At 50.4% G+C, this 23499-nt stretch overlaps 1 protein-coding gene across 1 annotated transcript in view; it reads right to left on the bottom strand.

The window, feature by feature from the left end:
- The window catches only part of WDFY4 (WDFY family member 4), a 303041-nt gene that overhangs the window by 3657 nt on the left and 275885 nt on the right, over positions 1-23499 (bottom strand). The window contains exons 52-60 of the mRNA XM_024254223.3: positions 21741-21894; positions 19210-19301; positions 14981-15193; positions 12488-12635; positions 9930-10114; positions 8888-9046; positions 4193-4372; positions 2275-2457; positions 852-936 (exon numbers count right to left, since the gene is read on the bottom strand). Of these exons, the coding sequence (XP_024109991.3) occupies positions 852-936; positions 2275-2457; positions 4193-4372; positions 8888-9046; positions 9930-10114; positions 12488-12635; positions 14981-15193; positions 19210-19301; positions 21741-21894 (1399 nt within the window). The remainder of the gene's footprint in view (positions 1-851; positions 937-2274; positions 2458-4192; positions 4373-8887; positions 9047-9929; positions 10115-12487; positions 12636-14980; positions 15194-19209; positions 19302-21740; positions 21895-23499) is intronic.

The raw sequence follows: 23499 nt of genomic DNA, 5'->3' as shown, positions 1-23499 counted from the left end.
GAGAAACAGGACCTGTGAACTGATGGAGTTCTTGATCTGCATCTTTGTGACATTATTGATCTTTGTGATGTTATTGATCTTTGTGATGTTATTGCCCTGGCTCAGCACAGATTGTTTACAAGGGTCCCTAGGTGTTGGTTATCTTGAAGGAAGGGACCACTAATGTAGAGCCTAGGACACAGTAGAGGCTGAGCAAATGCCTGTGTGTGCTTGCCTGAAGAAGAATCCACAAATGGGTGACTAAAGGAATCAAAGAGGTGTGGACTGTATTTTAGAAATGAACTAATTGCAAATGTCTACTCTTTTCAGAAGGCAGCCCTCAGAAATCTGGTAAATTCTCTCCTATGGATGATCACAGGTTCTGGGATGCAGAGCAAACAGGGAGCTAATGGAAGCACTCAGGATGACAGAATTCTCACTTCATGAAAACATGTTTGATTGTGGGTCCCAGTAAAGATGTCCCAGTTCTGGGCCAGAATCTTTTCTGAAGACTGAGCTGGAGGAGGTAATGATGGGGGCAGGGACTGGACAGCTGTGACGGATGTGATGTGGTAACAGCTTTGATGGGGAGGTTTGCATCTGTGTTCATTATGGAGGGGTTGGTGATGATGGTTACATGCCAGTGTCTATGGTTAGGTTGAGGCCGTTGTGGCTGTGATGGCAGCAGATGTGAGGATACTCTGCTTGCTGGGTGACTTCGGGCAAGTCACTGAACCTCTCTGCGCCTTCCTAGGCCTCCCTAGGCTCTGCAGACCTTGGAGGAGCTGCAGCCCTTGGGCTGAGGTGGAGAGAGGGGAGGTGAGGAGGGCAGGGCAAGGCCAGGACGGCCACGTCCCTAGCAGGTCAGGTACCTCTTGGGCTTGGAGGCTGAGCTGGGGGCTCCTCTCCTGCTGGCCGTCCAGGAACAGACATCTTCACATCCTCAGTCTTCCAAACCTGCCCCAAAAGAGCAAATGTCATGGGCTGGGGAGATGATCCTGTCTGCAAGCTTGGAGTGGCCTAGTCCATTTCCTCATGCCTAGGGGTCCCCCAGGGGAAGGATGAAGACATGGCCCCCCTTTCACTTCTGATGTTAATTTATTATCAGGTAAAAGGTTATTTAGGCTTCAGCTTCCTCATGCGGAGGTTTGGCCAATCACAGTTGCACCTGGAATGAGTTTACCCCACCCATGTCCCTAAGTGCATCTCATCTCTCCTAAGCCCTTTTCTTTCAGGGATGTGACTCTGCAACCAGTTTATTGCCATTTTGCTCAACCAATGCCCTCTTGCCCATAATGCCACCACCTCTAGAGTACTCCCTCACCCCTGGGTGGCTGGGCACCCCCATCTTTTGTCTGGCCTTTGGTGCTAAGCCTACTGTGGGAGCCCTGAGGCCAACTCACTCAAAATGGCTTCTCACTCACTGGGTCTGGATTTTATATCACCAAAGGGCAAGGACCAGCCTCCTCTCAAATGCTTCTGTGAGCCCCACGCCAGGCTTAGCACAGCACTGGGCCAGTCCAGGAGCTCAGTGACCACATTGAATGAATGAGCGCTGAGTGCACAGAAGACCCTCACTTATGCTTTGGGCGGGCCCAGGAGAGTAATATACTCTGCAGCTCGGCCACCCCAGGCTCCTCTGGCTGGCCCACTGATGTGGGCCACACCCTACCAAGCCCAGGCCATCCCAGGATGCCCTGCTTTCTGCAGAGGCCACAGATGAAGTCCTGTGAGGGGACTGCCTGGGTACCTCAGCCTGCATGGATGGATGGATGGATGGATACATGGATGGATATGTGGATGGATGGATGGATGGATGGATGGATGGATGGATGGATGGATGGATGAGTGGATGGGTGGATAGAGAGATGGATGGGTGGATGGATGGGTGGGTAGATGAGTAGAGAGATAAATGGGTAGGTGGGTAGATAAATTAGTGGATAGGTGGGCAAATTTGGTTTGAATGGATGACACGAATATCTTCTCTTAGCATTGGGATATAATCTTTTGCATTTAACCATTCAACTTTTATATGTTGTAACAGTGTTTATTTTAGTGTGTGTCTGTGTGTGTGTGCGTGTGTGTGTGTCTGTGTGTGTAATACTATATATATAATTTTATTTATTTACTTTTTCCCTGGAAAGAGCCTTGTCTTTTCCCTTCCTTTGCTGTAGGTGCCTGTTCTGGAATGGTCTCACATGAAACCTGCAGGTTTGGCCCCCTGGAGGAAGTAAGAAGAATGGAGATGAACATGTTTCTTGTGTCATGTCCTCATTCTGCCCAAGACACACCTACCCGGACCATGCCGTCTTGACTCCCGGTGATGATGATCTGGCTTGTGTCCCATGCTGGGCCCTCCATCAGGCAGCAGCAGGTTATGGCTCCTTCTGGGCCCCAGGCTGTGGTGATGCTGGCCAGGGGCTGTCCATTGACATTCCATAGGGACAAGTGTGCTCCCGCACAGGAGACAATGGTGCCCTGTGCAGTGAGAGCTGGCATCACTCTAAGCTGGAGTCACTGCCTGCCCATCAGGCATATGCTCAGCTACCCAGTTGGTACACCCAAGTACCCTCAATCTGTCATGCTCTGAAGACCCCCAAGGTACCCCAAGACTTCTTTCCAGCTAACTTACAGATCTGCTGTGTTTTCACACAGTTGTAAATTCTTGGTTCTTTTCATACTGCAGTCATGTGCTTGGATACTTCTTTCCTGGCAGAAGGCACCTGGCTCACCCTCAGGCTCCTCCCAGATCCCACTCCCCAGCCACACCCTGATTGCCACAGAAGATCCAGTCTGAAGGGTAGCCCTGGCTTTGGACACATGGCTTACACCTGGTTGGCCAGCCCTGCCCCATAAAGAAGTTTTGGATGCCACCTGGTGGAGGGCAGGGTACAGAGGTTCCAGTGACTGCATGTGGCTCATAAGCTTGTGCAATGTCCCTGAAGAGGGAATTTCTGAGGAGAAATTTCTCCATTGTATCTCCTGATATGCTCACATTTGAGTCTTTCCTCCTCAAGTCCTCTTTATTCTGTAGTGGCCACTGTCACCGAGGCCCTGGGGCCATCCCTTTGAGCCTTGCCCTAATCACAGAAGGGATGTAGGGTGCTCGGTGCCCTTCCATATCCCACTGGGCTGGGATCCACTGTAGAAGTTCCTGAATTGTTAGGGATGGTCTGTCTGCGGCCAGGGACCATGTCTGATACTTCTCTTCCCCACAACCAGCAAGCACAGACTGAAATCAGTTGACTGCAGGACAACTTGTCTTGGTACCAGGCTTCTCTGGGGTCTAGGGACACAATTCCTGATGAGTTTTATATTCTCCCAGGTGAAGGCTTCATGCCTTCTTCTATACATCAACCCATCCATCCATTCACCCACCACCTACCAATCCATTATCCATTTCATCCATCTTTCCATCCACCTATTCATCCATTTATCTGCTCATTTATCCATCCATCCGTCCATTCATTCATCTATCCACCCATCCATCCATCCATTCATCCACCCATGCATCCACTGATCTACCCATCCATCCACCTATCCATTCACACTCCATCTACTCATCTAACATTGAATCCAGTTTTGAATTCAAGCCTACCTGGAGCACCACTTTCAGCAAAAATTGGAACCAGGAAGCTCCTATATCATCCCTCCTCTTTTGAGCCCTCTGCCCATTTTATTTATGCCCTGGGCCCCTTAGGTTTTCTGTGAGCAGATGCAGAAACCTCTGCATCCTCAGGGAACCCCATATCCCATGACAGATCTTCAGTATGGAAGAAATTTCACACCGATAAGTCGATCTCCCTCATCTTTGTTAGCCAGTATGGAAGGACAGGCAGAGAAGCTTGCACTGCCATGAAGACCAAACCAGCCAAGTCAACACTGATTTGAAGGTAAAGACCAAAATGAGTCAGCCACATCCAGCAAAACCCTCACTAAAAGTCAATCTTTCCGCTGCAGCTCCCTGGTGCCCACAGCAAAGCAGACACCTCCCACTGTCCCCAACACCAGAGGGAGGAAAGCAAAGAAGCGGACATTGAAGCTAGACCTGGGTGCTGCACATGAGATCTACAGCGACTGTTCCACACACGTGGGGGCCCTCTCAGCATTCTGGGGTGGCCAGAGTCTCTGTGTCTCTGGGCTTTCTCCTGAGTGTTGTACCCCATGCTACAGCGAAGGTGAGGACACGGACACTGAGAAACAGGAGCCTTACTGAGACGTCACTGATGGCGATGGCTGAGATGCCCTCCCGATGGGTGGGCAGGCGGGTCACATGGGTGAGGTGGTCCAGGTCCCACAGGATACAGGTGCAGTCCTGGGAGCCGCTCACCAGGAGGCTGAATGTGACTGATGCTGCCAGGCACGTGACAGCCTGTGTGTGTCCATACAAGGCCTGGGGACAGAGACTCGCAGGTTAGGAGAGGAACCCTCAATTCAGCTACTTTGGGGAATTCTTCACCCTCCCTATACAGCTGGGCCCTGGATGAGGAAATGGAGATTCTGAGTGAGTCAGTGATTCCCAAGTCTGTTGTCTATGCGGCTGGGGGTGTGTGCATGTGCGTGTCCATGACTAGTCTCTCCATTTCATTCATCTCCAGGGGTGGAGGCTCTGCTGGGGAGAAACCATTTTTTTACTTATAACCCAACCAGAGACCAGCCACACCTGGATGTTTTGTGCTGCCCTACATCTGTCTTGAAACTGGGAGCAGTTCATGTCACAATTTTTTTTTTTTTTTTTTTTTTTGAGATGGAGTCTTGCTCTGTCGCCTAGGCTGGAGTGCAATGGCATGATCTCAGTTCACTGCAACCTTTGCTTCCCAGGTACAAGCAATTCTTTTGCATCAGCCTCCCAAGTAGCTGGGATTACAGGTGCCTGCCACCATGCCTGGTGAATGTTTTTTATTTTTAGTGGAGATGGGGTTTCGCCAAGTTAGCCAGGCTGGTCTTGAACTCCTGACCTCAAGTGATCCACCTGCCTTGGCCTCCCAAAGTGCTGGGAATACAGATGTGAGCCATCACGCCTGGCCAGTTCATGTTACGATTAACATACAAAGCACTGTTGGCAAACTGTGGTGCCCACACCAGCAGGCTCAGTAGCAGCAGGTAGCCTGTTAGAATGCAAATTCTTGGGTTCTACCCCAAGTCTCCTGAATCAGAGACACTGGGGATAGGGCCCTGAAGTCTGAATTTTCACAAGCCCTCAGGGGATTCTCACATGTGCCCAACTTTGAGAGCCATCTCGGTAAGGGAACCTCAGAGGCACGTGCACTCTTGAACTAAACTGGGGAGAAGAAAAGGGGAGGTCACATGGTCATCAAAAAGATGGGGCTTTTCGAGTCTGATAGGTCTGGATTCATAGCCACTGGGACACTTAGACTTCCTTGGTCTTGGTCCTCAGGTTTGGCTTGTGTGGGGCCTGGCCTGACTCATGGATGGCTGTGTGTCCAGATCTGGCTGGAGGACTTCTTCTCTGTGGACACTTTCCCAAGGGGCCAAAGTGGCCCACCACGCATGCTGGTACCCCCTGGCCAACTGCTGCAGGCAATGGTGTGGATTCCATCACCATCACTCAAGAGGCTGCAGGTCCCAGAGGCTCTGATCTGAGGTCCTCTGCTCACACGTGCTTGCCATCACCTGGACTCAGCTGGAAGGGCACAGAGGTGGCATTCTGAAGCGTAATTGGCCTGGCTTACCAAGTGGTGAACCTTCACCTTCAGGACAGAGAAAATCGCTCACTCATTTGGGTCAATGAGTCTAAGCGTCATTTTTCAAAGCTGTCACTTTGCCTGGTCATAGCAATGAAAGTTTCTGCCACAAGCTCCCGTTTGTTCTTAATGGATCCTAACGTGACGCCAACCAGATGGTGCTGGCAAGTTAATGGGTATGACCCACAGAAGAAGATTTGGGTCATCCTAGGAAAATGAAAATTGCCTAAGTGAACAGGAGAAAGCAGAGGAGTTGACAGGAACCTTCTGAATCTCTTCCCAGAATGAACTAAGTCTGATGACTCAGTTCTGACTGCAGGGGAAACAGCAATGCCAAAGAGAGCAGAGAAGGGAACCCAGGCGTAAGGCTCAGGATGTAAAGAGAGGAGCTTTGAGCCCCAGTGCCGGCATGTGTTGTTTATGAGTGGAACCAAGTCTGCCTGCTCTTCCCAGGAAACAGCCTGTGTGCCTGGCACTGCCCACTTAGGTCAGGTTGGCTGCCTTCCAACCAGCCTGGAAACTCCAGCATCACAAGGCATCCAGCACCTACCATCTGCAAGAGCCGAAGAAATCAAGGAAGAGATAGCAGCTTCAAAGGGGGTTTTGTTTTCTCAGAATAATACTTCTCTAAAAGGCCAATTAAAATAACTCCATTATATCATTTCATACCTAACTATAGTAGCAAAAAATGACAGCAAAAAGAAAACCCCTGAAAATAATTCCCCATGCTGGTTACATTGCCATGAGATGGGTGCTCTTGATTGCTGGTGGTATGATTAAGTCACAGAACCATTTTGGAAAGCACCATGTCACTGCTCATAATTCTCCTCCTCGAAGTTTATCGCAAGAAAACAATCAGAAGCAAACAGCAACCTAGACAAGATGTTTTCTGCAGCACTATGTAAAATAGTTAAAACTTGGAAACAACTTAATTGTCTAGTTTTAGAAGAAATGGTTTATTAAACTGTAGTGCACTGACATAACAAAACAATTGAAATGCAATTTTATGGAAATGGAATGATATGGAACGATTGAAATGTAAATTATAGAGAATGTAGAAAATGGAAACAATTGGATAGGCTGGGTGAAAATAGAATATCTACACAATGATCAGAAAGATATAAATATGTATATCTGGGGATAAGAGTATGCAAAAATGAAAACTTTTATAGGGATGGTAGAGAATTTTTTGTCTTTGAAGTAATTTTAAAATTTCTCTTTAATGTTGCAGTATCTTTAAAAATAAAATACTTCTTGAACCGCCTGTGAGGCTCTTCAGTGATGACTTTCCTGTCCACAGGTCAGGAATGGACCCCTTCACTGAGCAGCCATGGGTCTGGGGAATCCGCAAACCTACATTAGCCTTTACAGGTAAGTGATAAAGTGTTTTATTTTTAGAAAATAAGAGCTTGTGGGATTCCCATATCTTTTCCTGTTGATTTGGAAGTAGAAGATGATAAATTACATTTTTATGGGGTCGATACGAGGGTGTTTCTGTACATTTTCACTGTTAAATGGGAGCTCAGAGGATGGTAGAAAAATCACCGCCCCAGTACCCCAAGGCCAGCCCCAGGGTCAGGTGGAACTGTGTACAGTCCCCAGGGCAAGCTGTAAATGGGCAATGGGGATGCTGGGGAGAGAGCACTCCAGGCTTTCATTTCCAGTCCCTTTGCTGAGATCAGGAATCATACCCAGCCCACTGACAACAGCAGTTGGTGAAGGTCACCTGCCTGTCACCTGTACAGCTGCTTCTCAGGGGTGCGTTGCCCCTGCATATGCCTCAGCCCCTTCTCGCACTGCCCTATTCATTCCTTCATCTCACATTTGCTGAGTGCCCACGCAGCACCCTCCATGCCCGGCATGGCACCAGGAGACAAGGACACGGTCTAGGGTGACAGAAGTGGCTTGAAAATTATCCAGAGAAACCCAGGGTCAGTTTCTGTGAAACATGTTCAGTTTAGTAAATTTGGTCAGTGGTGATTTTTTTTTTTTTTTGAGACGGAGTCTCACTCTGTCACCCAGGCTGGAGTGCAGTGGCACAATCTCTGCTCACTGCAAGCTCCGCCTCCCGGGTTCACGCCATTCTCATGCCTCAGCCTCCTGAGTAGATGGGACTACAGGCACCCGCCACCACATCCAGCTAATCTGCTGTATTTTTAGTAGAGACAGGGTTTCACTATGTTAGCCAGGATGGTCTCGATCTCCTGACCTCGTGATCTGTCTGCCTCGGCCTCCCAAAGTGCTGGTATTACAGGCGTGAGTGACTTTGTACAGCTTATTTTTGTTTCTATTACTTTAGGGCTTTGTGGCTAACTAAAAAACGGATGCAAAAATGAATTGGATTTTAGAGTTGAAAGTGTCTCCTAGTGATATTCCAGGGCAAGTTCCAGAGTATGCAGGGAGAGCACATGGGGTTTAGAGTTAGACAAACCTAGATTCAAATGCAAGCTGTTCTGAGCCTCAGTTTCCTTGTCTGAAAGTGGAAGTAATAGTTCCTTCTTCATGGAAAAAAATTAGTATACAGAAGGGCCTTGGTGCATTTGGAATGTTAAGCAAACTTTAAGTGCCACTGTGATTAGCATTCCCTATGAGGGCTGGTAGTGCACATCTTCAGACTCCTGGCTCATGGCTCCTCCTCCTCCCACCTCAACCACTTCCCTTCGGAAAGTCTTTCATTTGACCTTGGATGCAACACTTAAACTTCTTTGCGTCTCATTTTTCCTTCACCAATAAAGTAGGGGTGATCATGGCACCTATTTTACAGGGCTGTCAATAAGCTAAAATGAGGCAATCCATGTAAAAATGCTTGGCATAAAGGCCAACTTGTGGCAAAATGCTCAAAAAATATTATCTGGTATAAGGAAACTGATTTCACCAGACCTGCCATGTGCGTGAAGTGACTGTGTGTGGCCCGGCATCTCTCGCTAAGGTGTGGGCCTCTGTGGAGGCACCTGCCCTGTGTACCTGTCAAATGGACCATGGGAATAAAATGATACTCCTGAATGACACTGAGCTGTGGGCCACCCTCTCTGCACCTCACTTTGCTCATTCTCAGCTTCTGAGGGTGGCAGGGCCCTCAGTGAGCAGAGTTAGGGTGTGTTCCGGCACTACACCTGCCCAGGTGCCATGCCAGGCAGAGGTTTTGTCCCTACATGAGGTACTGTCCCCACCTGAGGACCGCACCTGCACGAGCTGGACCATACCTGCCGGAGGCGCAAGCCCCTTGGGCGGCCTTTGGTCATGCTGAGCTCCCACACACACACCACAGTGCTGGTCCCAGAGGTGACAATCATTGTTGGGGACGGGCACACAGCGCACAGACAGCGGCCCCAGGCAGCCAGGTTCTCGAATGTCATCAGGATCTGTGGGAGATAAGAGGGATGAGCGCCGCTGTGGAGACAGCAGGGACGGGAGCCCAGGATAGAGTCACGGGGGTATGTGGGCCAGTCTGAGTGCCTTGGGAACTGGGGACATGCCATGTGTTCAGGAGCCAGTCCTTGGTGACAAAATCCAGACCATCCTGGGTCCCCACGCAGGAGCTCCTCCTCCAGCAGGTGGGAAGAGACAAGTGAGGGATGCTGAGAAGACCCCATGAGCACCAGCAGGGGGTGGCTCAGCTTGGGGGTCAGGAGGGAGGACATGTGGGGCTGAGCTCCATGCTTGCCTCAAGAAGTTGGTGGGGCAAGGCTAGGGAGGGGCTGGGGAGAGCTTGCGGGGTAGGGAATTCATTGTAAGTGATGGGATTAGGGGAGGGGAGCTGGAGTAGGAATGGGGCCTGGGGAGGAGGGCAGGGGCCACATCAAGAAGGCAGAGGTGACTGCATGGCCTACACAGAGGCTGGGAGGACCAATAGGGAAACAGCTTGCTCCTGCCAGCCCCCTGAATGCTCAGCATGTGTCCTTTGAGTTTAAATCATGATTGGAACCAGAGGAGTCCCCAGGACTTCCCTCCTACACTCAGTGCCAGTGTGGGTGGGCTCCATGTGGCCATGTGTCCAGTTAGCCTCTGCTCTGGAGGTGACAGTTTACACTGCCAACTTGCAAGCCTTGGAAGGAGGGTTTGAGGCCCGGCCCAAGGAGGGCCTTTGCACAGTCACTGAGTCCTTTCCCTCCCAAGCTGGCAGCATACCTTGTAGGGAAAGTGGGCGAGGTTGCTTTGGACTTGCTTATCTCTGGGCCATCTCTGCCTCCAGCTGGAGGAAGACTGAGGTCCTGAGGCTGCCCCTGCTCCCTGCAACCCACTCACCTTGTCAGAGCCGTAGCTCCCCAAGCAGCAGCTGAAGTCATCAAAGCCCCAGCTGAAGGTTCTGTTCCAGAGAGGAGGCAGCAGCACTTTGTTCCTCTCTACAGCCAGAATGGTCTTCTCAGTAGGGACAATGTGGCCAATGGCCCCTCTGGGGGACTCTGAGCCTAGAGAAAAGAGGTACATATCTACACCCCAGTTAGTATGGCAAACTTATGCATGAAAGAACAGCACCCACTACAGCTGGGCCCCCAGGCAGGAGTCACAGGCAGACACACTGGACTTGAACTTATACATGGAAGGACAACACCCACTGCAGCTGGGCCCTGGGCAGGAGTGACAGGCAGACACACTGGACTTCAACTTATGCACAGAAGGACAGCACCCACTGTAGCCGGGCCCCAGGGCAGGAGTCACAGGGAGGCACACTTCCCATCCTCCCTCAGCTCCATTCTGGGAGCCATATCCAGCCCCAGCTGGAATATGGTTCACAGCATGGGATTTGGAGCTGCCCAGACCTCATTCCAAGTCTGGTTATGCTGGCAAAGTCATTCCATCTCTTCAGACCCCAGCCTCTTCCCATGGAGTAGAGACAACCATGCCCCTTTCAATGTGTGTCCCCTGGCACAGAGCCTGGTGCAGCTTGTTGACTCAAAACACTGAGGCCAGCCTAGTTTTTAAGACTGTGCACACCACAGCCACCACGTAGGGGCCTTTCCTTCCTCCTGGTGTGGGCCACTCCCTTCCTTGCCCTGTGCTGGGTGAAGTGGGAGAACCACCCTCTTCCTGACCCTACCACCCAGGAGGAAGAGAGGGAGCAGGATTCAGGAAAGGCTCCAGAATAAGACTGTGAGATGTCTCTCCCTGTAGGGAAGGAACTGTGGCATCAATGGCCCTTACCCTCTGGGGCTGCTCAGATCAAAGGGAGAGAGTAAAGCCAGGCCCCTTAAAGCAAGGCCCAGTGTGTGTGCTCAGAGTGGCACCAGCATCTGCCAGGAATCCTGTTTCAGCTCTGGCTTGTTGCCTGCCTGTGTGACAGACACCACTTCATGGCACTGTCACAAGCCTGAGGGCAGGGCCATTGTCTTCCATACCTTACACATGAGGAAACTGAGCCTCAGGAAGGATCCCCAGGACCCGTGGCTGGTAAGATCTGCATCAGTCTCCTGGAGCCCATATGGGAGATTTGAGCTCCCTTGTTACTGTTGATGTGGTTTGCACCTCATGTCCCTCTCCGTGAGGGCAGGGGCTGTGCCTGACTGCCCAGGGACTTCAATGCAGCAGCAGATCCCCAGTCCTGGGGCAAATGGAGGCATGGACCCCAGAGCCAAGAGTAGCAGCACCTTATCTACCAGGGTGGGGTGTGCCAATGACACTGTTCTTGGACTTCAAGGATAAAAAAGGACACCACTAAAACCCCTGAAAACTTAACTTCATACTCCTTAGGACCTGCATGTTGTTCAATGTAGTGGGATTTCCCCAAGGCAGTGCATGTCCTCAGATGACACTGGCACCCGACTTCATACATACATGGCCCTAGGAACCCAGCCTCACCCTCTCTTCTGCTTCCATCTGGGTGATCCTCCCTCCTGGGCTGGGTGGGATCACCCCTACCCCAGTGGAACCACCTCCACCCCAGTGGACTCCTGCTTCTATAGAGCCTCTCTGAGCCTTGGTGGCAGCTGAGGAAGCCACTGAACTGTGGTCAGAAGAGATGGACTAATAATCACCACTATGTGCTGGGCACCGAAGGTTGCCCATCTCATTGCGCTCTTGCTGACTGGCCTTGCTGAGGAGCCCCTGGTCCCTGGAAGAACTGTTTCTCAATAATAGGGCCAGAGTGACCCTCTTCCCTCCCTAGATCACATGGCTCCCTTCATTGGCTCAACCTATTTCTCATGTTTTTCATCCTTTCCTCACCAACTCTCTGCAGGCTCATTCATCTAAGCATCAATACAATTCTGTAATAGCGTCCATTCAACCCTATTCCAATCCCCATGGGAACATGGAGGTTCAATGGCTTGCCCAAGGTCACACAGGCAGGAAGCAGTAGGACTGGAATTCACTCCTGGGCCATCTGCCCCAGGGCACATGTTCTTAGCTACTGGCTGCCTGCCTATCCTGCCCTGCTTAGGAGGACCAGTGGCCAAAGAACAGAGGTTGTAATCCTTCCTTGGGAAACTTGGGACTCTCCACTGGTCTCTTGAGGAGAGAAGGTATGTGTGTGTACATGTGTGTGTGCATGTATAAAAGAGAGGAAGAGGAAGAGAGATGTGTGTGTGTGCCTGAAAGAGGTGTGTGTGTGTGTATGTGTGAGAGAGAGACAGCGAGAAAGACAAAGAGATGTGGGTCTTCAGAAGTTAGGGTCTAACAGAGGAGCTCCTAGACACTTCCCAGAGATGACACCCCCCTAGAATCTGGCTGTGACTGGAGATGCAGCCATTCAAAGTCAGTCCCCAATACTTTGCCCAGGTATGTGGCGCTGGACCTCCAGAGGAACCCAGCCACTGGAGGGACAACCCTGGGACAGGACACCAAACAATGCAGGGCCAGGGAATCACCTTTGACCGTGACCTGGGAGGGCCTCAGCGACTGCAGGCTGTAGAAAAAGGGCTGTGGGTGGCCAGGCAGGCTCACGGGGGTGGAGACATCCTTTCCAGGCAGAGGCTTCCCTGCTGCAGTCCTGGCTGGGTGAGGTTTGGTAAAGAGCTAGAGAGACAGGGAACAGACACACATGAGGGGAGAGATGCCCGGAGGAGGGGTCATCCCTGTGCACACTGTAGCTGCATCCCGACTCTGGGGGTTGCCACAGCTCGGCTTGTTCCTGACAGAGCTGAACATGAACAGAACCTCTGGTCCAGCCCTCAGACACTGCAGGTGAGGGACCTGGGGCTCAGAGAGGGACAGCTACTTTTTCAAGGTCATAAAGGCAGCCCTTCTGCCTGCCAAATCTCTCCTTTCCCAAGCTGCTTGGGAGAAGACTGGCCTCATTGAAGAGCCCCTGGTCCCTGGAAGAACTGTCTCTCAATCATGAGGCTGGAGTGACCCTCTTCATTCCCTAGATCACGTGGCTCCCTTTATTGGCTCAACCTATTTCTCATAGTTTTCATCCTTCCCTCACCAACTCTCTGCAGGCTCATTAAGCATCAACACAAGTCTTTAACAGCATCCATTCAAATATTCCAAAGAACACAGGCAAATCCCATTAGTGGCCTATTTCTTATTTTTCTCCAATCTCTGCCATCAGATTGTGCCTAATGCCAAATTTTCTGCATAACCAAGCCAAGCCCTGAGCATGAGCCATGCTGCCTGGTTGAGTCCTTGCTGCTGGACCAGGGCGTGCAGCTGTGGCCAGATCCAGCTTTCTACTTTGCAGTCTCTCCCAGACTGCAGCCCTGCTGGGCTGCTCTTTCCAGCCAGCAGCACATTCCTGCAAGTCATCCACCAGGCGTATGCTGGAGGGAGAAGAGGTGGAAGCTGGTCCGGGCTGTGGACATGGGCAGAGTTGGGGCTCCAGTTCGATGGGCAGCTGGGGTGGGCATGGGTGGTCTCAGAGAAACCTCAGCTCAGTTATAGTCCTGGATCAAATGGTAACCTATTTAGAAAAGCTGGGTGGGCGATCAATGCAAACAGAAATCAAAATGATGAGTTTTCAATGAGTGTTTAATAATGAGCACTCTTCCTCGTTCAAGGTGACTGGGAGCAGCAGACACAGCCCCTGTCAGGAGCAGCCTGGGGTCTGAGTGCTGCAATCTTGTCTTCAGACTGGGACACTTGTGGATTCTCATTCTGATGGCTACTTTAGAAATACTTGTCAAAGTTCCCATGACACATTGTTGAGTAGTCAGAATCTGAAGTTGTATGTACTCCATGACTACACTGACAAGAAAAGATCTGTGCTGTGGACAAGGGCTGTGAGTACATGAGGCAGGACATGGCTGGATGGTGGTGGCTACTACTTTGAATTATATTCTTGCTTTGTATTATTATATATTTTTTAAATTCAAGAAATGAAACCATTAGGCTAACAGGCTTCTTTCCTGAAATTCTTTCCTTCCTACAAAGCCTCCCAGCAAACCCACACTGGATGTGCCATCCAATCTCCAAGTCACCCTCACACCTTCCTCACATTCCTTTTACCTGGGAGCTGAGCAAACCTCAGCATGTCATATGAGACCAGAGAGAAAGATGTTAGTTTAGCACTAATTGCAGAAGGAGCCCCTCCCCACCCCGAGTCCTCATGGTTGCACGTGGGGAAGGCTGGAACAAAACACCTCCACACACAACCACAGTTCAAGGATCAACAGGGCCAGAGTCAATTAAATAAGCACCTAACTTGTGCTTTCATCAGTATGTCAACAGGGGAATGCACAACCTCATATTGCTAAGTGACTATCTTGACAGGAGACAGAGCCAGCAGAGTAGAAGGCCCAGGCGAGACTTCGCAATTTCACCAGAGGCCTGGCAGGTAGAAGGCAGACGCTCTCACACTGGTGACAACATGGTGCAAGCTTTAGACCTACTCAGATAGGACCAGAGCTCTACCTTTGTTGACTGCTGTTAGTGTAATTCTAGGCAAGGTATTTATTTAGCCTCTCTGAGCCTCAGTTTCCTGGTCCATAAAAGAATACTGTCTATATCCAGAGCTTACGAGAGATTTCAATGACATAATCACACTAATAGCTAACATTTGTTAAGTGCTGGTCATATTTCAGGCACTTTCAAACACTTGATATGTCTTAAGTCATCGGATACAACAAACCTGTAGGGTAGATACGAACACAAGTAATTAGTTACCACATATCTATTGTAGTGTCTAAAATCAGATCAATCACAGATAAACACAGCTTTCACCAGTTTCACTAATGATGTCATCATCTGCATCAACATCAGGTGGTAACTGAGGGTTAAGCCTGATATTGAAAGCACAGGAAGATGATGGGGGACCATTTCACCTCTTCAGCCATCTCCTTCACTCTCACCCCAGGAGAGAATGTCCTCATACTGCACACACTCTTTTGAGAAAGCAAGGCAAATGACAAGGCATGCTGTACCTGCTTGGGCACCTGTCCAAAGTTGCTGACAAACCCCAGGATGGTGCTCTTGATGAGGGGGTCAGTGATGCTGCTGAGGTTCATTCTGTCACCATAGAAGTAGGGGTGGAAGATATTAACAGCGTCCACTGCGGCTGGCCCCTGCTGCTTGTACCCGAAAATAAGGTCTATCCAATGTTGGAGGTTGGCACTTACAAAGTCACTTTCCAGGGCCTGGAACAAAAACCCAAAGAACATTAAAACCCAGGCCACTCATGGACTCATGCACTCTCTGCACAGATTGGAAGGGGCACATGCTTCAGGGTGCTGGCCCTGCACAGAGGAGATAATTGATGGGCCCCTGGGCTTGATGAGCACAAAGAGGCAGGATGAGCCAGCCACCCGAGGGCCACCCTAGTCCTGTCTCCAGCCAGCAGCAAATCAGATCTGACTGTTTTCACCACCCCAGCTCAACCATGGTGTTCACAGTATCTATGAGGTGCAGGCCTGGGAAAGACATTTAAGTGGAAGAGACAAGGCTGAAAATAAAGTCTTGGGGTCTTGCTGAGATGTGACATATGAAACAGGGAGAGCTGGTTCTGACCAGAGAGTGTCAGGAGGCGGAGGCTAAGTGCAGTGATCAGGAGAGCGTGCTCTCGAGCACAGTGGGTGTGGGTGCTGCCATGCACACATTCCTTAACATCACTGTTCCTTGGTTTCTTCATCTGTAAAATCAACAATTGTACCTTCTTAGCAGGTTCATGTAAGAATTAAGTTGTGTCCATGGCTGACACACAGGGAGCTCCAGGAATTAGGTGATTTCACTGAGCACATACGATGCCAGGCACTGGCTGTTTCACAGGTGTTGTTTCCTCCCATGAACACCGCCTTTTGGTGGCAGGTATAATTAACCCACTTCTAGGGCAGGCTCATGTGTGGTTTTTGATCCTAACACTCCAGCCCCCAGTTTTCATTTCTCAGAACCCCACAGTGGGCATCCAATCTCACTGAGCAGATCTCACTTCATTCAGGTACTGGGGAATTCTGGACATGGGTGTGGGCATCTTCTAAATCATCCCTGGCACAGAAATGATAGAACCTGCTTCTGAGGTGCAGCTTAGCCCCCAGGAATGTGAACTTCCTTCACTGGGGCAGCTGTGTCTAGGTGTCTAGCTTGGGGCATGCAGCAGGCAAGGAGTTTCTCACCCATGCACTCACAGACCTAAGGAACATTCTGTTCATGCTCAGGCTTACTGTCTCCAGATGGGAGGACAGGAGACATTCTCAACTCAAACATGGAGCCTGGATCCGAGTTTACAACCTTTAAGTGAGAAGTAAACCTCATCCCGTTCAGGACCACAGCTCCCACCAGAAGTCAACAACATCTGCCCCTCATAAAAGGTGACATCCAAATAATTTAGTGTAAGAGCCAAGCATGCTGGATCTTTCATGCATACAGCCCAGATGGGTGGCACTGGCTCAGAATGGGGGACACAGGTTGGCAATAATTCTCATCAGGTGTCACACATGAGCAAGAGGAAGTGTGGCCCAGTGTCTGGATATCACAGTCTATCTGAGAGGTGGCACCTGTTTCTACTGAATAGAACCTAGCTTCAGGGCTAGGTCCCCAGAGTCTCAAAATGTTCATTTGGGATTGTCTGGGCTCCCCTTGTTGGTCCTCTGGGAGGGCAAGCTGCCCTACACACCTGGATCTGAAGAAGCCAGGTCACCTGTGCTAAGTTGGCTTTTCTGAGGTCTATGATTAAAGTGGCTTTGGAGCCAAGAAGGCCACACTTGAGTCATGTCATAAGAGGGATAATGAAAGGTATGGCTCTCCCAAGCCTACCTGGCTTGGGGCATACCTCATGAACTTCTGGAGATGTCTGCATGAAGGCATTTGTTGGTGGTTGCCACAGAACCACTAAAGGCATACCCAGGTGAGGGCAGATCATAGGCCAGGACAGCTGACCCTTCTGCTGGCCCTTCTTCCTACCTCTTGCCAATCAACACATATCCCATGTCCTCAAGCTCTTCCCAAACATTCCTCCACCTTCTTTCCTTAGATGAAGCCTGGCTTTCCCTAGGGCCACCAGTTCTCCTTCAGCAAGTTCAAGTGGTGGCGACTTGCTGGACATAACCCATATGTCTGGGGCCAGGATGTTGGGCTGGTGTCTCCTGAGTCCTTATCGCCATCTCCAGAGTATTGGTCCTCTGTCCTCTTGTAAAAAAAAAATCACAAAAGATCTGCTTCTCTGTGCTGCATGAGATCTAGCTGTGCCCACTCCTCATCCTCACTGCTGTCTTCCAACAACTTCTCTCTCTTCTCCTCAATCATCAAAGATGGTGATTCCTGGCCATACCTTCCCTTCTTCTCCAAGATCTGCCATCATCCTCAGTGATCGTGATCTTTGGCCTCTCGGTTCCTTAAGCTCCACATCTGCAAAGACTTTTGCCTTCATTCCACCTAAAGTCACCATTCCCATGGCCACACCTTAACCCATGTCAGTATCCATACTGCCTCATCTTCTAAAGCACTCATTCAAACATCCACTTGGCAAGTCACATCCTCCTCACCTTTCTGGGTGTTTGTGTACTTCCTAAGGCTCTTCTTCTACCTTGTCACAACCTCAGGTCCCCTTGTGCCTTTTCTTCTTTGCAGTATATCAGCACCCACCTGTTTTTGGCTACATCTTTATCCAGCTTAGATGTAGTGGTCCATAATTCCAGCAACACTCTGGTCAATTGAATCATGTGTACCTCTGTCTTTTATCAGACTATGGCTGCTGCTGCCTGCAGTTACATTAATCTCTGGCCCAAGTACTCAAGACAGTGGGCTCTGAGAGGGATGACTCCTATCACTGAGTTTCCAGAGGCAAGAATAAAACAAGAAGAACTTTCTCTTTGCAGAAAAGGACAGGAAAAGGCATAGGTTTGTTGCCGCTTGTCAGACCTGCCTCAGGTTATTTTTACTTTTTAGCTGTAATTTACATACAATAAAACTTGCCCATTTAAAATGCCCAGTTCAAAGTGTTTTTATAAATTCATGCAGCCATGTAACCATCACCACAGTCAAGACATAGAACATTTCCCTCGGCTCAAAAAGTCCCTCCGTGTGTTCCTTTGTGGTCACTCTCCTATTTCAGATCTTAGGAACCACTAATTTGTTTTCTGTCCCTATAGTTTGCCTGTAAATGTCACATTTCATGCCTGTATATAAAAATCACATGATATGTAGCCCTGGGTTATGGCTTCTTTCATGTAGGATAATGCATTAAAACTCACCCATGTTGTTCTGTGTAAACTGATTCAGTAAATCTGCTCCTTTTTACTGCTGAGTAGCATTCCGTTGTGTGTGTGTGGACATATCATTTGTTTATCTGTTCATCAGCTGATGGACATTTGAGTTTTGTTTTTGACTAGTTTGAATAAACCTGGTGAAGATTCATGCACAAGTTTTTGTGTGGACATGCTTTCAATTTTCTGGAGTAAATATCTACAAGGGAAAATGCTGGGTGATATGGCAAATGCACCTGCAAATTTGTAAAAAAAAAATACCAAGCTTTTGTATAAAGTGGTTGCACCATTTTGCTTTTCCCACCATTGATGTCTCATGCATTCTAGTTGCTCCACATTTTCGTCAACTATTGGTTTCAATGGTCTTTTAAATTTAAGCCACTCCGGTGGGTATGTCATAGCATCTCATCTCATGGTGGTTTTAATTTATTTCTCCCTGGTGACCAATGATGTTGAACATCTTTCATGTGCTTAAACTAACCCAGAAATTTGATTCACCATGTGTCCCTAATGACCTCTGGTCTCTACCCATGTCCAGTTTTTTGGGTAATAAGCCAATTTCTCCCCAGTCCTGGAAAATCTTTGGCCAGTGGGAGCCCCTGGGAGGCTCCAAACCCTCTCTGAACTGTGCTGAGCAGTCAGGCCTAGGGAATGGACATTCTTGTAGGGCTGGCTGAGGACACTGACCTGCCCTCCAGGGCACTAAGCTCACTTCCTCCAGTGAAACCCTCACCAAGGTGGCACCCAGGCAGAGTCTAATGGAGCTCTTGAAACAGCCCAGAGCCGAAGCCTTTCCTTGCCAACCCAAGGCATAGACTCCACCCCTTCTCTGGGTTTTCCAGACATAAGCCTCACAGTGCTGGTCACTGGCCCTCCACTTGGACAGAAAGCCTCGGTGGAACTTGAGGGGATGTTCAGGTCCCCAGCAGGATACCAGGGGTCCTGGCCTGACTCACCTGTCTGTGCAGGCTGATGAATTTCCGAGGGTCCCCATCAGCCCAGGGAGGGAGCTGCACGTCTCCTAGCACAGTTCCGTCCTGCATGCAGCCTGCATGGGATGAGAAGCAGCAGAGATTTGGGTAACTCAAACCAGGCTAGGAACTGGGGGATGTAAAATACACGTTGCCCAGGATTGCTGATTTTGTGTAGGTCTGAATGTGAGTTATGTTCTCTGCAGACCATACTGCTTTCAGCCTTCTCTACCTGGAATGACCCCTCAGCATGGCCTCTAGGCCTTTGCCTCCTCCAGGAGGCCCTCCTTGCTTCCCCGGTGGTCCTAGTGCTTGCTTTGCAAGTCATCTGAAATGATTTCAGTGTCATCAGTGTGGTATGTCTTCCTCTCCACTGTACTGTGCCTTTCTTCTGGGTGCTTTTTACACAGCATTAAACAATCAGGAGATACAGTGATAGCGGTGCAAGCTGGCAAATTCTAAGCACCTGACTCCATGCCAGGAGCAAGGCTAGGCCCTGGCCACACATCACCTCACTGAATCTTCATTCTAACTCGATAATTTATGCATTTTCTCTCCGTTTTTAAGGCAAGGACAGCAAGGTTTTTAGACAGAGATTCCCCTGACAGTAGAAAGAGGAGGCTGGACTCAACCCAAGTCTCCCTCCTCCCCATTAGCTGCCCAACCTTGCACAAGCCACTTCACTTCTTTGAGATTCATTTTCCACCTGTAAAATGTAAGGTGATGACAGGAATTATCTCATAGGGCTGGCATAATGATTAAAGGAGAAAATACACATCACATGCTTAGAATGATGTCAGGCATATGATGGCTACTCCATAAATGTGAGCTACAGTCTTGCCTGACCTCCCCAGAGCCTGCAAGAAGCAGGTGGAATAAAAGCTCCCCTGCTCTCTCTTGGCTGCTGAGCTGCCTGGCCTGGCCCTTCTCATCACTCATCTCAGCTCACCTGCCACCTCCTCAACAGGTCCTTCCTGAGGACCAGAGAAACTCAGGTCTTGCTGAGTCATCCTCAAACCATTTTCCTACCTATTTTCCTCATAGGACTTCTCAGCATCCAACAATGTTTCACTTACAGTATAGAAATTGTCTATATTTTCTTTTCCATTTTTCCTATCCTCACACAGAATGTAAACATCTTCAGGACATGCCATCCCAGGAGACCCAACTAAATCCCCAGTGCCTAAAAAAAAAGGTCCCTGTATACAGTAGGTGCTAGATAACCACTTGTTCTCCTGACTTTTCTGAGGACATTTGCTCTCTTGGCCTCCATTGCTGGTAGGAGCCATCGTTTCTGCAGCTGAGCCCATCATGCCTCCTGCAGAAGAGTCTGGCTTCATTTCCAAGACAGAGTGGGTACTCCAGTCAGTGCTCTAACCCCAGGCTGGCCAGCCGCCTCCTCCTGGCTGTCACCCTCTCTGAGTGACTCCTGCTGTGGGACTCCTCACGCTTTGGGGGATCCATCCTTTGAATTTGTTCACTTCTCATCCCTGACGCATGTGAGGTGTCTAACAATTTGAACACCACCAACGTCCCCAGGTTCCACAGGTCAGACTCACGGGACTTGGCTCATTGTCTGGCCTTCTCTTCAGGGATGTGGGCTGCATATCTAGGGCTGAAAACCCCTGCACAAGGTTTTGCAGGGACTAATCTCCTCTGCTGTACCCCCCACTGGGGCTGCATCTGGCCTGGCTCAGGTGCATGCCCTTATGTGCTGTCCAGAGGCAGAAGGAGAACACTGAGGAAGGGGGGCTCTAGAGCCCGAGGTATGCATTGGTGATGGCTCATGCGTGTTCTCTGCAGAAGATGATTCCCAGCCAGGCCGGTGACCTGCCCAGGCTGTGACCACTCATCCACTCTGCAAATTGCCCTGACTCAGCCTTGCAACTGTTTGCAGTGGAGGCTCCGAGACGTACACACAGTCCCCAGGGGAGCTACCCACCGGGGCCTCCTGGATTGTTTGTTCCACCTCTATATCAGCAAGAAGCCCTGCTGCGTCATAGGCTGGGGCCTGCAGTTCAGTAAGGAGCTGCCATAAGTGCCCGTCCAGCTGCCCTGGGATCCCACCTAGCAGTCTACCCCAGGACACCCAGCATCTCTGGGTCCTGCCCTTGGAGGCCACATGAACCCATTTGTGGGACATGGAGGAAATGGGGCTGGTCGGGGCCAGGAGCTTGCCCAAGGTCTCGAGGCAGGAAGGCAGTGCCAGACCTGGGCTACACAGAAGAGCCCCTGGTCTCAGCCACTGCCTCACTGCCAACTGAGGCCTGGGACCCTCGGAGGAAAAGTCACAGGTCGGGTGGTGGCTCAGCGCTGTCCTGGCAGCCTGGGGCCAGCGCCCTTCCTCAGCAACCACCTTTCCTTCTGGGCACTGCTGTCCAGTGGAGACCTCACCCAAAGTTGAGGTCCTGGGGAGGGCCTAGCAAAGGTCCAGATGATGTTGGTCATCACCCAGGGGCTGTGGGAAAGAGCACCCTGCAACACCACTCACCTGGCCTCACCAGGCCTCCACTTACCGAACTCCACCCCATTGCAGTTGGTTAAGAACTCAGGCAGGTAGAAGAACTCTGGAGTCAGCTCCCTGACGTCACTCATGTTCTCTCTGGAGGCTGACTCCCACGTGCTCTTCACACTGTGGAACATTCTGTCTGCCACGTCGAAGCTTCCGCCCTGGGGGAAATGGAGCCAACATGACCAGCCGCTCTCACTGGCACCCTCCTGCTGGCCAGGCACTGTCCATTCTGCCTCAGAGGCATGGGTTCCACCATTAGCACCTCTCATTCACTCTCCCCACACACGTGTACCCATCAGCCCAGATGTGTGTGCCGTGGTTCTCCAGCCACCGGTTCCTTCATTACTCTCTGGAACCTTGCTCCAGAGCTTCAAGGCAGAATGCGTGATTCGTGGTAATCAATCCATGTTTCCCTCCCATGGAAATCTGAGTTCATATCAGAAACAGGAAAACCACATCTGAGCACTTTCAAGACTGCAGAGGGCCAGCTCGGAATTAGGTGCTCAACAAGAGGCAGCAAGAGTGCCAGTGACAGGGACTCGGCTCCTGAGAGGCTCATGGTCGAGTGCCACAGGCAGGAAATAAAGAACCAACCATAGGACAAAGAAGTGGGTGAACATTCTATGTGGGAGGTCAGCAGAAGTTTCCTGGAGAGGCGCCCCAGAAGTGAGTCTGGAAGTTTGCTGATGAGGAATATGGCAGTGTTCTGAGCAGAGGACAAGGCTTGGGTGAGCAGCAGGGGTGGGAGGAGAGCAAGAAGCAGAGGGAGGAGGGTGAAGGGAGGAGGGAGGAGAGCTCACTTGGGCAGGGCCCTGGTGATATCCAACACACAGCTCATGGCATTTGGTGGGGGAGAGACATGGGCAGGAAGGAGACTCTGGGACCAGGGTTCTTGGCTTCGATAACAGAGAATGGGTCTGAGGGTGGAAAGATGGAGAAATTTCAGGTTCAAGGGGCAGGAGGCTGGTCCACAAAGGACATGATGTCCACAGCCTCTGCCAGGGCCAGCCCTGGTCCCAAGGCCCATGGCCACAGGTGGCCTGGTACAGCCCCAGGCCTGGCTGTCGAGGTTGGGCCATGTAAGAATTCAGGCACATTCTTTCCCCGGATTCTCTCATGTGAATTGTCAAACTCTTCAGCTGATGCTATCCTTATTCACCAGGTGGTCTTGGGGGTTGGGAGGAGGCAGAGAGGTACCTCCCTCCAGGTCCTGGTTAGAGAAATGAAGGTGCTAGGGGTGGAGGGACTTCAGGAGACAGTTTCTGAAATTGGGCCTTGGGTCTAAGTAAGTTTTGGGATATCCTTCTGCCTGGGATTCAATAGTTCACTTGTCCCCATCAAGGCTGGGCCTTTGTATAACAAAAACTTGTCCTCCTTCTGCCATCTTCTGCAGAGCACACATGTGGAACAAGGGGCAGGGCCACAGCAGTGCCCACTCTGTGCCTGTCACTCTCTTCCCTGCTCAGAGGGCTGAGGGTCTCCCTCTGCATTTACCCAGGGTAGCCTTGGGGGCAGCTGCAGGGGTGGATGGAGGTGAAAAAGGGCAGGGGCCTTCTCTTGGCATGTCTGGTCCATGCTCAGATGATCTCTCCTAATCCTCACAGCAGCTGCATCAGGAAGGAATTGGTGTTTCCATTTTGCAGACCAGAAAAGGGAGGCTCCTCAAAGTGCACTGATTTTTCCCAAGGCAATGAATGGCAGAACTGGGGCAAACCCATGGATGCAACTCCACAGGGCATGCTTTGCCCCATGCCAGATTCCTG

This window comes from Pongo abelii, chromosome 8, assembly GCF_028885655.2.
Source record: "Pongo abelii isolate AG06213 chromosome 8, NHGRI_mPonAbe1-v2.0_pri, whole genome shotgun sequence".
Taxonomy (NCBI): domain Eukaryota; kingdom Metazoa; phylum Chordata; class Mammalia; order Primates; family Hominidae; genus Pongo; species Pongo abelii.
Note: the sequence above shows the minus strand (reverse complement) of the source record. Positions and strands in the feature narration are given on the sequence as shown.